Genomic DNA, 13,582 nt, shown 5'->3' with positions numbered 1-13,582 from the left:
CTTTATAAGAGGTTCATTTTAAGAGTGGGCAACCACAAATAGTGTCTTTGCCAGTGTCTTAGTTACTTTTTACTTGTCGCTGAGATAAAATACCTGAAGCCCAAAGTTGGGAAAGGAAAGGTTTTATTTCTTACAGTTTTTGGAGGTTTCAGTCCACACTCAGTTGGCTCCAAGACAGGCAGGCATGGCTGGGCTGCAGTTCATGGCGGCCGCCAACAGCCTACTGGAACCAGCAAAGACAAAAACACACCTTCTTCCTGCCATTACATCACATCCTGGCTCCACCCCTATGTGGGAGGAGCACTGACACCATCAATCCAAGCACTATACAATGAACCATCACAAATGAACAATGCAAACTCATGAGGCCTGGGGGACACAAACATAAACCATGGTAGCCAGACATCCTGCTTGTTCTAGGGAGTCCAAGAAGATACCTTTACACCCAGTCAACAGTGTTGTGTTTGGCTGTCCTCTCACAGTCATCACATTTCAGAACCAAGTTGGTTCAGTTGTCCCTGCTATATATAAGTGTTTCATATTAACTGCTAAATAATACACAGAGTGGAATTTAATACCCCTCCCCTTTGGGTTTTGCCATGTTGCCCACACTAAACTCAAATTCACATCTTTCAGTCTTAATCTCCCAAGTACCTGGGATTACAGGTGTGTGCTACTGGGCCCAGCTAAAATTTTTAACCTACATCAAGGCATAGAACATGTCTATTATCTGAGAAAGTACTCTGTGCCTCTCTGTCGTCAGCCCCTCCACCTCTCACAACCACTAGTCTGTTTTCTGCCCTTACAGTTTTGCATTATCCAGAAAGTCATATAAGCAGATAGTACAGTTTTTAAAAGATGATACAATGTAGGGTGTGAATGTAAGTTTTAATTTAGGGAAAGCAAACAGATAAAAGTAATAGAAGTATTGAAATTTCTGAAAAACTGAAATACGAATGCAGAAACTTAAAGGAGAAAGTTATAATGCTAAAGGCAAAATGCAAAAAGGTAACATAAAGTCTTTTAAGAGTAGCCAAAAAATGTAAAAATTCTTGAACTCTTTTTTATAGTTAACTGTGAGGTAATAGCCAAAAGGTAGAAATTCTGTAAAGATTAAAGTAAAACAGAAGGGGCAGGGCAGGGAGCAGCATTGCATGTCTGCTAACACAAGTTTATACCTAGCATGTATTTTCTGTGTTTTATGCACAGACCATAAATATGAATTCAAGATTATCAGTTAACACTGTTAGCAGTGGGTTTCTGCTGGTGGTAGGTTCATGGGTAGTTTCTATTATGTTCCTTATGTGAACATTATTATTTGTATATTTGGCAAATCTTGGGGATGTAAACAAAGTTAAAACTGAAAAAACCTATAGGTAAGATTAAACAGTAAGAGGATTAGAACAGAATTAGAATGATAAAATACATCTACAAGAATGCAGAATTTATAGATCTACAATTCATAAAAATGCATGAATAAGGGAAATAATGCAACACAAAATGTGTATGCATTCACTGGGGCTAACACAAAGGAAAGAAGAATTAAATACCTCCTTTAACCACAGGCTACCTTTGGAGTACTTGTTAAAGCTATGAATATACCCTTTAGGTACAGGTGTACATTGCAAATACAATTGATTTATCTGATTATATGAATTTCAGCGTTTGATGTTTAAAATGTAAATGCACAGCCTGTAATAGTATAAAACTTTATGAAATGATCCTAAAAAGCAGATCTTAGCAAGAAAACTATACCTTTTTATGTAGCCAAATGTGTGACTGTATTCTTGTTTCTCTTTCAGAGTTTTTGTGATTTATGGTTTAAAAGTAAAATCTCCTAACTCCCAAAGAAATGTCAATATATTTACTAGTCTGGGAGAAAAATGCAATAGTAATGGTTCTACTCTAAGTATATTTCTAATCAGATTAGTTTAAAAGTTAGTTAAAAGTGTGCGTTAAGATGTTACAGCATTCTTGAACAGAGTGTTTTATGCATTGTCAGAGACTACTCAAGAGAATGGGGGCTGCTTCCTCAATTCTGTTGTCTATTACTGTACTTAAGTCTTTTTTGAGAGCTGTAAAATTATGAAATACTGATTCCTGAACAAAATAATTTTTCTTTTCATTAACTCATTCTTAGGTAGCCTGTGGCACACATTCATCCCCCACCCATCTTCCTTAGTTTCTGTGTAAGAAATACGTAAATGTCTAGATTCTGTTCCTTGACAAATTTACACACTATTCCTCAAACATACTTGCTTTTTCCTACCCTGATTTTGTAGTTATGTTCCTCAACCTGTAACACCACCTAGATGAAATTTTCATTTTTCTCTTGCGTTTTTCCAATAGAAAGAGATGTCTCCTTCTGTAGATTAATTATTCTGTGAATTGTGTCAGTTTTCCACTGCGTTTTCACAGTGCCTTATAAACCTGACATTCTATCTCATTAGAGTACACTTATAGAGAACAGAGTTTATGTCTTCTTCGGGTATTTCATGCCAAATCAAGCACAGTATTGAGACTGAAGAAATAATCTATGATTTTTGTTTTAATTAAATGATATCTGAAAATAGAAACCAATGTTGATTCCAAGAAAAATGCAGAAAGCTAAACTTTCTTATACAAAGCAAAAGAATTGTTTTGCCTGCCTGCTTCCCTGTTGTGGAGATACGTAACAGACCACCCTACACTATATAACTGTAAAAAATTAATTTCACAGGTTTTTTTCCCTTACAAGGAGTATAAAGAAGAGCCATAAGAGCATATGGAAAAATACTAAGTGTAATACTAAAAATAAAAACACAGAAGAGATCATGAAAAGTGTAAACCTTCTTATTTAATACTTTCCCTAAATTTGAAGATAGAGATCATGGAAAGTGTGAACGTTCTTATTTAATACCTTCCCTAAATTTGAAGATTTGGTTTTTAACTCTTGATTTCAGCCTGTGGTTCTTCTCATTGTAAATTCGTGTTTATACAGATACAGACAGGAAAAGGATGTCCTCTGACAGTTTATTTGGGGAAGGCCAAGTCATCAAAAAATTACCTCAGACTGTCTGCCTCACCAAATTATATTTTCACATAAACAGATGTAGTCACATGACAGGAAAAGAATAGCACGAGAAGTTTAATGATTGTGTGATTAGCCCCATCACCAGTGTTTTTCTCCTGGGCCTTTAGTGCATTTTCCATGAGTTTTCTGAGGGAGGGCTGTGTCCCAGATGGCCAGGGATCTAGTCTACTGTCATAGCCTACCTTAGTTAAAGCAGAGTATGACTCACATTTTTTTTTTACTATTATTCTAAGTCTCAAGGATTCTGTTCATTTTTCCTCTCTCTCCATATAGTATTAGTTTGTTGCCGTTTCATCAAGTTTACCCATTTGAGAGTTTATACTTCCTTGTTGCGTTTCCCCATTTTTCCTTTTAAGCACGTACTAGTCAGTCACGAGATAGTAAGCCTGACTTGTCCTAGTGCACTCACGTTCTGTAACAAAATATCACAGGTTGGGTAGCTTATATACAGAACTTCATTTCTCACAGTTTTGGAAGCTAGGAAGCCTAAGGTCATTGTGCCGGCAGGTTTGGTATCTTGTGAGAGCCCTCTTTCAGGTTCTTTGGTGATGCTGTCTAGCTGTGTACTCTTTTATAAGGGCATTAATCTCCCATTTATGAGGACTCTCATTACCTAGTCATGCTCACCTAATCACTTCCCAGAGGCCCTATGTCCTAATAGTACCTTGAAGGTAGAGTTTCAACCTAAGAATTTTAGCGATCTGGGAGTGTTACTTCAGTGATAGAGACCTTGCCTGCATATGCACAGCCCTAGCTTCAATCCTGAGGACCACAGAACAACAGAAATTTAAGATGACACAACTACCCAGACCACAGCCAGCTTATCTATCTGAAGTTACATGTTGAGTTCAGTAGTCTGGATTTTAACTAGCTGTTACTTAAAGCTGTACAAAAATCCAAAGCAAATATGTCACGCTCTTAGAAAAACTAGACAGAACTCTCAGTGGTAGGTATCAGTGCATTAACTTGAATAAACAAAAACCAAAAGGGTAATTTGTCGAACAAAAGAAAGCACAGTCAGCTCTGGCCTCGAGGTGCCTGGCTGTTTAGAAATGTGTCTCCCTGTCTGTTTGCTCTGAACTTCCGGCTCCTGTGGCTTGCTTTCCTCTCTTTCTCTGACACTCGCCATCTCCTTGTGCTTGACTTCACACATGCTATTTCTTTCTCTGCCCTGCGTGCTTTATTTCTGTTGCTTTGTTGCTCCTTGTCTGTCTTATCTCTTTCTACTTCTGTCTCTTCCTCATTGTACTCTTTCCCGTCCCTCTTGCCCCTTACCAAGTTGTCAGCTCTGTTCTCTCCCAACACTAAAAGTCATTCACATATGGCTCTCTCTCTGATTTGTCCTGCAAGGCAGAAACCAGGGAAGAAAAATTCTCCACTTCTAGCTCCAGTTATAAAAATCCAAAAACAATTTTCTTTGTACCTTAGAACTATGGAGCAGGGTACTATTTCCCACTGGAGTCTTGAGTTTAGGAGGAGAAAAAAGGCAGAACACGAAAGAATGTAAAGCCTGTTTTGAGAAGAAAGACAGTAAATTTTCAGAGTAGAAAATGAGATGAATACTGTATTTGGATGAGGCTTTCATAACCTTAACTATTACTCAACCCAAATAGTCGAGTGTTATGGGGGGTTTTGTTATTTTTTGGCACTGAGGATCAAACTCATGACCAGCACTCACTGGGCAAGTGCTTACACTGCTGAGCTAAATTCCTGGATCCATCAGGTGTTTATTTTTTGTTACGGAATTCCTGTATGTCCAACTCATTTTCTGTAACTTCTTTAATATTCATGCTTTTTTATTTACAATATGAATCAAGAACGTAATATTTGAAATAACTAATAAAGGACAATATTGTTCTTTTAAATTTTTTTTCATTTTCTGAGTGACTTTTTAATTTATAGTATTGAAGAATCTGCCAGTTATTTTTATAGCTCAAACTATAATATTCTCAAAGTTGTTTAGGTTTATCATGAAGATTAACCTCAGTTCTTGGTACTTGTTAGATGGAGAAATGACAGGTATTCCTTTATGAGTATTTTAGCACGTTTCAGTGTTGTATCTTTTTTTTCAAAGTTGCTTTTATTTTTATTTTGGCTCGCATAAACTTCTGTTTTTAACTCAGATGAATACCTATCCCGCTAGACTTTACACCTCTCTTGATGAAAGTTATCTTTTCACGAATTCAGCTTAGACAGATACTTACACATATATTGATACTTCATTCTTGCACTTAATGTTTTGAAAAACTTTGTGTTTTTAGAAATATAAGTGTTTTGTTGGAAAACAATCAAAATATTTAGTGATGTTTCAGTCTTCTGACCAAATTTGTATTTCCTGGCTAAAATTTATCACTTAAATATCGCACTGTGGAAAGGTAAGCCTATATTTTTTTTGGTTAGAAAAAAATTCATAAATGTAATTTCATTGTATTTTTATTTTTGGCACTAGAGATTGAACCTGTGGCCTTCTGCATAGTAGGCAAACTGCTTTGTTCATTGTATTCTTTTTTTTTTTTTTTGTCTTTTTCATTTTTATCGGTACCAGGGATCGAACTCACGGCTGCCTGCTTGCAAGGCAGGTGCTTATGCTGCTGAGCTAAACCCCCAGCCCCATTCATTGTATTCTTAATACAACATACATTGTTGTCTAGTCCTTTATAATATTTGCTGTAGGTGAAGTAGTTTTCGTTAATTCACACTGACATATTTTAACATAAAATGATAAGTGACTGAAATTTCTTTCTGTAGGCTACAGAGAGTGAAGTAGGAGATGTAGATTTAACTCGTCTTCCAGAAGGACCTGTTGATTCTGAGGATGAAGAAGAGGAAGAGGAAGAAATTGATCGAACAGATCCATTGCAGGGACGAGATCTTGTTCGAGAATGTCTTGAAAAAGAACCTGCAGACAAAACAGATGATGACATTGGTAAGAACTATATCTGTTCACATAAGAATGTGTAGATTTATTGGATACGTTTACCTGCTGCCAGTTAAACTATTCTAAAAGTTAAAATATAAACAACATGCATTTGTATTTTGTAGGTTTTTTGTGAGTTGAGAATTTTAATAGTGTAACAGGACACGTGTGGTGCTGTATCTGACATAACACTGTAGTCAGAACATCACGGGTGGCTGCAGCATCTCACTCTTCACTGGGCTGAGCTAAGGGGTCTGTGTCCAAGATGGCTACTTAACCCGGCTTTCGGTCCCAGACCTCATTTCCTTCCTCATCATGTGGGCCCTCCTAGCTTGTTTTCATGTCCTTGTATCGTAGCACAAGACTTTGCCCACAGCAAATAGTCCGCGGAAGAATAAGACAAATTTTATAGTATTTTTTATGATTTAGCCTCAGAAGTAACACATCATTAGTTCTGCCAATGATTTGTCATACCAGACAGCTCTGCTACATTATGGGAGGCAACTCTACAAAGTGTGAAAATCAGGAGAACAGGATCACTGGGAGCCATCTTTGAAGCTGGCTGTCACAGATTATAAAACAAAAGCTTTGATAGCATTAAATCAGGTTTTCCCTTCATATCTATAAGATATTTAAAACAGTTACAGGAGTGTCCAGTGTCAATGAATTCTCTTTTTAAAAATTTTTCACTGCCTGGCAACAATGAGGTCATGAGTTCAATCCCCAGCACCAAAAATTTTTCAAAAATTGTATTTTTATTTCCCTACCTTGGGGAAAAAGAAAAAAAAGAATATATATCTTTTAGTGTTTTGGGTTTAAACTTTACACATATTCCTTTATGTAATTTCTTGCAGAACTTGTTACTATGACTGGAAATTAAATGCTAAAGATGATGATGTTAAAGGTTACTTAGTGTGTGTGTTAGTTACTGTCTTTTTTTTTTTTTTTTTTTTTTTTTTTAATTTAAGGAGAAAAGAAAAAAAAAAGCAGGGAAAGGGTACAAGTTATACAGATTTACAGAAAAAAAATGAACAGTAGGAAATCACTAGTTAATGGATTACATATTGTCATCTTAGAAATAATTGTTCAAGTCACAAAATTAAAGCTTGTAAAGTGGACATTCCATCAATGATACTGCAAACAGTTCTGTTCATTGATCCAATAAAACTCTGTGATATCATTTTCTATCTTATACACTTAAATATACATGCAGTAATATAGTTTGGAGCACTTTCTTTTCCTCTCTTTTGTACCATGACTATTACACATTTTGGGTTTCATTGCTCCCACTGTTCTTATTACTTTTTTGGAAGAGAGTAAAACCAAATGTGACATAACAGAACAGAATTGGTCAAGTCAAAAGGGTGGACATAATAGATAATGTAAAAACATAATACAAGGTGATCAACAATGGTTACTATAATGCCTCCCGCTATCTCTAATAGAATTGCCTATATCGTTAGTTATAATACAATTGAACAAAACAGTAAAGAATAAAACCGACAAAACCAAAACATTGGAGACATTGTAGGTCTTCAAAAGTAGATAAAAGTCAACAAGAATGGGCGTCATAATGAATCTCATTATCTTCACAGCTGATGCCTAAACTTTCGAACCTGATACTATCCAGCAAAACAGAATAGGGGAACATCAGTTAAAAACCAGATGGTGAGAGTAATACAGGGCTTTAAATCAAGGTAATGAAAAGTCAAAGTGGGTTACTATAATATATCCTGCTATTTTTTTCCTTTAATTAAAAGGATAAAGATAAAAAAGTAAATAATGGAGTGGAGATTGAGATAAAAGAGGGCATAACAACGAAACAGTGCAGATCAAAACATAACCATTTAAGCAGAATAGTGTTTCACCATCAGATAATCCTAACCTAAAAGTAGTTACCATATTTTCTCTTTCTTTGAAATCCTTGAGTACAACTTCATATACTGTAGCATTAAGTATATCAAAACAATGTAAAACCATTCAAGAGAATGACAGCATTACAGAGTATTTAGAATCGACTAACAGAAAATGAATAATGGTTTCTGTCTTTACAAGGTTTTTGCTTGTCTTTACAAGGTTTTTGCTTATACTATCGTACATAATAAAATCCAGTAAGATACAACCTATTTAGACCATTAGAGACAGAAGGACAAAAGCTAGATGAGACTTCAAAACAAGATGATACGAAATCAGTATTACCTATTAAGATGTCATTTTCTCCAAAATAGCTGTTCCTATCATCCAATCTTCTCTGCCTCATTTCTGTTGAGCTCTTTTTCTGTCAGTAGCTGTCAGTTTGTCTTCTTCATTTTGTTCTCTGCTCCATTTGTTGTGGCCTCTCTGCCATTATTTCTGGATTCTTTGTATTTTTCTTTTTTTAGAATATCCTGCAATACTCTCTGTAGAGTTGAATTGGTGGTTGCAAATTCCCCCAGTTCCTCTTTATCCTGGAAGCACCTTGTTTTTCCATCAATTTCCAGGGACAGTTGTGCAGGATATCTCAATCTTGGCTGGAGATTATTATCTTTCAAAGCTTGAATTATTTCCCCCCACGCTCTTCGTGATTTGATGGTTTGTGCAGAGAAATCTTGGTAGTCCCTTTGAACCTGCTTCACGTATTCTATGCTTTCTCTGTTTTCTCCATCAAACAATTCTCCCCTTTTTTTCTGCTCTTCCATTCCACCGCCTGTTTTTTCTTGGGTGGTACTTAGCATTTCTCTAACTATTCTGCATACTTCTAGCTTCAGGTCGTTGATAACTTCATTCCTGAATTGGTCTATGAGGCTCTCTATATGGTGCCTTATGTATATTGGTGCGGTGTCTGCTATTGCCTCTTTCTCAGAATTGGGGGCCGAGGAGCCTTTCTTGTTGCTGCCTCTTCCCATGCTGCCTCTTCTTCTCTGTTCCTTATATATGCAAGCTTATATGAGAGGCCCAGCTTCTCTCCCAGTCAGCCACAGCCTGATCGAATTGCGCCAGTTAGGTGTTCCCGCTCACCGCTGCGCACCAGGGAGTTACGGACCAGGCAGCCTACGCGTCTCCCCTCCCGGCCACCGTCAGGCTCTGGGATCTGGGTTGGGACAGTCTACCAGGTCCGCCGGCAGCGTCACGCAGGCCAGGCACTTTTCACCAATCCCACCCGAGAGGGGGATGTGTGGCTGGAGTCGCCACTGCGCCCCGCTCCCGCAGGACTGCTCGGACCCAGAAAGTCCTCCGCTGGAGTCAAACTGTGGTAGAGTGTCAGCTTCTCTCACTCACCTCACCACAAGTCAGTGCACGCCTCCCTGCCGTTCGCAGATTTCTGTTCTCAGAGCTTCTGCGCGTCTCTCTCCTTGCCGAGCCACTGTAGAGGCAGCCAGCCGCCGTGCGGCGGGAAACCCAAATCGCGGCTTACAATGGCGCGGGGTCCAGCTCCACACCGAGGCTTTTCTGTTCCTGTTTTAGCACCAGGAATGCATTCCAAGTTGGTTTCTCTCAGCCCAGTTCGTTCCTGAGTCAGCGGAGCATATCTCCACCTGCTTATGTCTCCTTAGTCCGCACCATTCCTGGCTTCTGAGCCAAGTCTTTCAGAGAGCCTCCGGTAGTTGCTGTTATCTGTCCGCCATGTTTTCCCGGAAGTCCAGAAGGCTAGTTACTGTCTTATGCTGAGTACTGTCACACAGTACTCAACACCTACAACTTAAAGGAGGTATTTTGCTTAAATGGTTATGTTCTGACCTGTGCTGTTTTGTTATTATGTCCTCTTTTATCTCAATCTCCTTTTTTTATTTTTTTTATCTCTTTAATTAAGGGAAAAAATTAAAAATAGCAGGATATATTATAGTAACCCACTTTAATTTCCTATCAGCTTGATTTGAAACCCTGTATTGTTCTCACCATCTTGTTTTGACTGATTTTACTCTCTTCTGTTTTGCTTGATAGTACCAAGTTTGAGAGTATAGGCAACAACTGTGAAGACAATAAGATCAGTATGATACCCCTTCTGGTTTGACTATTATCTTCTTTTGAAGTCCTGTGATGTCTCCAATGTTTTGGTTTTATTGGTTTTGTTCTTTACTGTTTTGTTCAATTTTATTATAACTGATGATATAGGCAATTCTTTTTAAGATAGCAAGAGGCATTATGGTAACCATTGTTGATCACCTTGTATTCTGTTTTTACATTATGTACTATGTCCATCCTTTTGATTTGACTGACTCTGTTTTGTTATGTCACATTTGGTTTTATTCTCTTCAAAAAAAAGTAATAAGAACTGTGGGAATAATAAAACCCAAAATGTGTAATTGTCATTGTAAAAAAGAGAGAAAAAGAAAGTGCTCTAAAGGATATAACTGCATGTATATTTAAGCATATAAGATAGATAACCATATTACTGAGTTTTTGTTGGATCATTGAACAGAACTGTTTGTGGTTTCATTGTTTGAACACACTTTATATGCTTTAATTTTGTAATTTGAACAACTATTTCTAAGATGACCATATGTAATCTATTAACTAGTGATTTCCTACTTTTTTAAAAATTCTGTATAACTTGTACCCTTTTTCTGTTTTCTTTTTCTCCTTAAATAAAATTTTTAAAAAGTTTTTTTAAAACAGTAAAGTGAATAGCCCTTTCAAAAAAGTGAATAGTCCTTGGCCTTCTGAGGACATAATATTGTTAAATAACCAGCACTTTAAACTCACAAACTAAACATTATCTGGACAGAAGCTGAAAGTGCATTTTCAGTGACAAATTATATACTGTGCTATTTTCAGAAAATTTTTTAAAAGTCGAAATACAATTGTTTTCAGTCATCTGTGAGTTACAGTATACAGTTTCTTACAGTCTTTTCTATTGAAGCCTCTGACTGAGTGTGTATGTGTGTGTTTCCCTTACGTTTATCTTTATTTCTCATGTACCAAAGCATGGCTTGTGGAGCCAATAAACATTAGAGTGTCGTGTAGTTGCTTTAACAAGTCTTGAACTGAAATTCACATTTGTTGTCCCTAATTTAATTACAGTACTTGCTGACATGTATTATAGCATTTAAAAGAACAAAAACAAAAATTCCAGCCAGTTAAGATCGGATGAAAGTTGCTCTCTGCCATCAATTAGGTCAAAAGATCACTAGGCTTAACCAACTAGGGGTGGTGTCTTAAGCTTCACAAACTAGATAAACTGCTTATCTTCATCCAAACCTGGCTTTCTCTGGTATCCTACAGTATACCCAGGTTTATATGGGAGTTGAACATATGCATAACCTTAACTGATGTTTTAAAATCCATAGTCATCTTGTATCTTGGTTTCTCTACTTTAACAGCATGAATTCCTAATTTGAATAAGGTACTCCGTGTTGAATACTAGTTTTTGTTGTATGTTTAATGCTTACACTAGAATTTCTGTGTTTCATAGAACAGTTACTTGAATTTATGCACCAGCTCCCTGCTTTTGCTAACATGACAATGTCAGTCAGGAGAGAGCTGTGCTCAGTGATGATTTTTGAAGTGGTGGAGCAAGCTGGAGCTGTCATCCTTGAAGATGGGCAAGAGGTAGGTTAGATAAATGTCATGTATCCTTGAATGTGGGTGCTAATTTTCACTGATTTTACTCTTAGAATTTACTTACCATAAACTTAAATATATCCTGAATTGAAATTTAAACTATCTTAAATAAATACTGAGTTCAAGGTAGTTATAATTTCTGAAGGGATAAATTTTTGGTTTTCTTTATTTTAGATTTGATTTTAGGCAGTGGATTTTAGGCAGAGTAGATATTCAGTAAACAATAGTCATTGAATCAGATGTTTTTATTTCCCAAATTAAGCTTTTATTTTTGTGGGAATTTTTCTGTTGTTTGGTTGGTGTGCTTTACTTTTGGGATCTTTTGGTGATTCTTCTGCCTCAGCCTCTCAAGTGCTGGGATTACAGACAACATGTGTTGCCATGTGCTGCTCAAATTAGGTTTTAAGACTTTAAGAAAAATCTGTACATGTCTTACTGTTTAAAATGTTTATCAACAGTTATATAACACCTTTTTTTAAAAAAGACTATGGCTGTGTGAGACATCTCTGTGGCAATTTTTTTTTTAAAAATGTTCAGATGGCATCTTGTAGATGAACAGAAAGGATGTAAGGGGGTTGTAATATATTTGGAAATAACTGTTTTGTATCAAATTAGTAAAAGATAAATGCCAAACTTCCAGTTACTGAACATTGTCATTTACTACTAGTAGGAATATAAATTATATATGTGTTGTGGAAGTGAGTACAAAGAATATATATAGATATAGAAAGTCATTTAGAAATTCTTGGCCAGGCTTGGTGGTACATACCTATAACCTAGCACTCAGGAAGCTGAGGCAGGAGGATCACTGCAAGTTCAAGGTCAGCCTAGAGTACACAGCAAAACCCTGTCTCAAAAAAAATAAAGAAAGAAAGAAAACTCTTAGCTACTCCTAATAACAAGTTTCTCTGATAGGGCTACTATGTTAGCAATATGAGTTACTATATACTAACATGCCTAGTTTCCAAAGTACTGCGGCCTCCAATGTGTTTGACTTAGTGTTTCTTCTGAGGACATCATGTGAAAAAAATCTCACTAATATAAAAAAGATGTTATGTGCAGTTTATTTATAATTGTAAAAATTGGATCGAACAAAATATAATCCAAGAAAAGGTAACAATTAAATCATATAGGAATAGAATATATAGATTCTCAAATCATTCCATTTTATTTTTGGTTTTTATATCACTAAAGATGGTATAAAAACCATCTCTAGTGGGGCCCTTGAACATGCTAGGCAAGTGCTCTACCACTGAGCTACTGCTCTAGCTTCTCAGGTTATTTTATAAGAATTTCCCTCAAGGTCCGGAGCCTTATCTAGCTTTGTTTCTATGTCTGCTTCTTATCTCCTAGAATACTTAAGACACATAGGATATAAAGTTTGGTGAACAAATGAACACAATATTTTAAAAAAAAAAAAAATTTTAAAGCAAGATGGAGCCGGGATGTAGCTCAGCGGTATAGCACCTGCCTGGCAAGCATAAGGTCATGACTTTGATTCCTGGTACCAAAGTATAAGTAAATAAAAATAAAGGCAGGAGGGGCTGGGGATTTAGCTCAGCGGCATAAGCGCGTGCCTTCAAGCTGGCAGTCATGAGTTCGATCCCTGGTACCAATAAAAATGAAAAAAAAAAACTAAATAAATAAATAAAAATAAAGGCAGGATAACCCAAGTATTTCAACAGTTTTAAATAATAATTGGCAAGAAGTAAACTAAATTATCTGTTTAACATTAGGGTTTTTAATGTTTTTTATGCTCTTTTTTGTAAGTTTTGTATTTTCTACCATCCTGTGAGGAAAATTGGTCATGTGTCAACCTTGTACCTGGTACTGCTTTAGACACAGCGGTAGGAAAAATCAGACACAGTGCCTCATCTCAAATAGTAATCCACAAGTTCAACAGTGAATGTAATTTATAATTAAAATAACCAAACTTTTGAAAACTTTCTTGTTGCCACTGATAACTATTCAAGAACTGGAAATTCTAGATTTTCCTTAAATCTCATTAAAATTATTGAAAGTTAGGCTTAAAAAGGAGTGGGATATTAAAT

General features: G+C 36.4%; 1 protein-coding gene across 20 annotated transcripts in view; it reads left to right on the top strand.

The window, feature by feature from the left end:
- Window positions 1-13,582, top strand: part of Rapgef6 (Rap guanine nucleotide exchange factor 6) — a 221,301-nt gene that overhangs the window by 130,531 nt on the left and 77,188 nt on the right. For all 20 annotated transcript variants that reach the window (XM_063230567.1, XM_063230557.1, XM_063230561.1 and 17 more), the window contains 2 exons: window positions 5,822-5,999; window positions 11,383-11,519. In XM_063230567.1, coding sequence (XP_063086637.1) covers window positions 5,822-5,999; window positions 11,383-11,519 — 315 coding nt within the window. The remainder of the gene's footprint in view (window positions 1-5,821; window positions 6,000-11,382; window positions 11,520-13,582) is intronic.

The sequence above is a fragment of the Cavia porcellus genome, unplaced genomic scaffold (genome assembly GCF_034190915.1).
Source record: "Cavia porcellus strain 051 isolate PalLab524CR breed Dunkin Hartley unplaced genomic scaffold, mCavPor4.1 scaffold_19, whole genome shotgun sequence".
NCBI lineage: Eukaryota > Metazoa > Chordata > Mammalia > Rodentia > Caviidae > Cavia > Cavia porcellus.
The sequence above is the reverse complement of the archived record's forward strand: the minus strand, read 5'-3'. Positions and strand labels throughout refer to the sequence as shown.